The following is a 1712-nucleotide window of genomic DNA, read 5'->3' as shown; positions in this document are numbered from 1 at the left end:
CACGAACAGCTTACAATTTGTGACTATCGGGCATATGCAGGAGGTTTACAGATATGAGAAGAAGTGATGCTAAAATATGTGAGCAAAGAATATTACTAAAATAGGGGGCTAGATTTATCAAAGCTTGGAGAGAGATTAAAGTGAAGAGAGATAAAGTACCAACCAATCAGCTCCTAACAGTCACGTTACAGGCTGTCTGAAACACGAAAGTTAGGAGCTGATAAGTTGGTACTTTATCTTTCTCCACTTTCCAAGCTTTGATAAATATGCTCCATAATATTTGCATTTGGAAAAAATAAAAAGATGATAAATTATTTGTTTTTGGAGGATTGTGACACTACACAATTGGGACACACACAGTTACACTGTGGATTATTGTGGGCCATGCAAATTGGAAGACGTTTGCAGAATTAATTTTTGATCTCAATGTGCTTACAGGGAATCAGGATGTTGAATGAAAGCCATTGGGACAGTGACCGAGCAACTCCTCCCAGTTATAGCCATGAACATCTGTTCACCATGCTGGTTTTGGTTGTCACCTTTCTGGTGGGTGTCCCCAGCAATATCCTGGTGCTATGGGTCACTGGCGTGAAGATGAAATGGACAGTGAATACCATTTGGTTTTGGAACCTGGCTCTGGCCGATGTAACCTGCTGCCTGAGTATCCCGTTCTCCATCGCACAGTCCTTCTATAGGGAATGGCTGTATGGTTCCACTCTATGCAAGATTTTACCTTCCATCGTAATCCTTAATATGTTTGCCAGCATCTTCACCCTCGTGGCTATTAGCATTGACCGTTGCATCCGAATTGCACTGCCTGTGTGGGCGCAGAACCACCGTAGCCTACGGATGGCGTGGCTGGCCTGCTTAGTCATTTGGATGCTGTCATTCCTGATGTGTCTCCCTGCCTTTATTTACAGAGAGAACTTCCTAATCGAAAATACCACTGTATGCAGCTATCAATATCATTTCTTTAGTAACGCTGAATACTCGTCCATGATTTGCACCATTACTTTCACACGTACGATATTTGGGTTCCTATTTCCATTTTTCATAATTTCTGCCTGTTACCTACGTTTGACTCTTAAAGTACAAAATGCCAGGTTTGTAAAGGAAGGCAGAAGAACTACCAGGGTGATATTCAGCATCATCGTAGCATTTTTTGTGACCTGGGCTCCCTACCACATCATTGGCATAACCTTACTTTACACTGACAGCACAGTAATCAGTAGCCTGGATGGGATCTCTCAGGCCTTGGCTTACTTCAACAGTTGTATCAACCCAATACTATATTTCTTCATGGGCAAATGCTTCAAGTGCAAGCTGCGGCAATCCCTTTACAGACTCATGGAAACTGCATTTAGGGAAGAAAGAAATACAAAAGCCACTGACCTCTGCAGGAATAAAATCACCATCCTGGAGGGTGTGGGGTAGCAAGTGTTGTAACTTGTGACATGACCGGCAATGTTAATGAAAAGGGATCACTTGGGCTGTCTCAGTAAGCGTAAGGACCTCGCTTTAAATAAACAGATCACATTTGCCCACATAAACAATTCTGAATCTAGGGGCAAAGATGAAATAATTGGTGGGCATCTCAAATATCACTCAATGGTAGACTTCTCAATCAAACTCACCTAAAGTCTACCTATAGTAACATCGCAATTTGTTACAATGTTAATAAGAAAGTTTCCTGCAAGTAACGCCAAAATGGA

At 41.9% G+C, this 1712-nt stretch overlaps 1 protein-coding gene across 1 annotated transcript; it reads left to right on the top strand.

Moving 5' to 3' along the window:
* The first annotated feature begins 447 nt into the window (after nucleotides 1–447).
* On the top strand, nucleotides 448–1434 carry LOC148477868 (C3a anaphylatoxin chemotactic receptor-like). Its single transcript, XM_088456081.1, has one exon. The coding sequence runs from the start codon at nucleotides 448–450 to the stop codon at nucleotides 1432–1434; it is 987 nt and encodes a 328-aa protein (XP_088312207.1).
* Nucleotides 1435–1712: the final 278 nt, after the last annotated feature.

Source organism: Taudactylus pleione, unplaced genomic scaffold (assembly GCF_031769625.1).
Source record: "Taudactylus pleione unplaced genomic scaffold, aTauple2 ptg000685l, whole genome shotgun sequence".
Classification (NCBI taxonomy): Eukaryota; Metazoa; Chordata; class Amphibia; order Anura; family Myobatrachidae; genus Taudactylus; species Taudactylus pleione.
The sequence above is the reverse complement of the archived record's forward strand: the minus strand, read 5'-3'. Positions and strand labels throughout refer to the sequence as shown.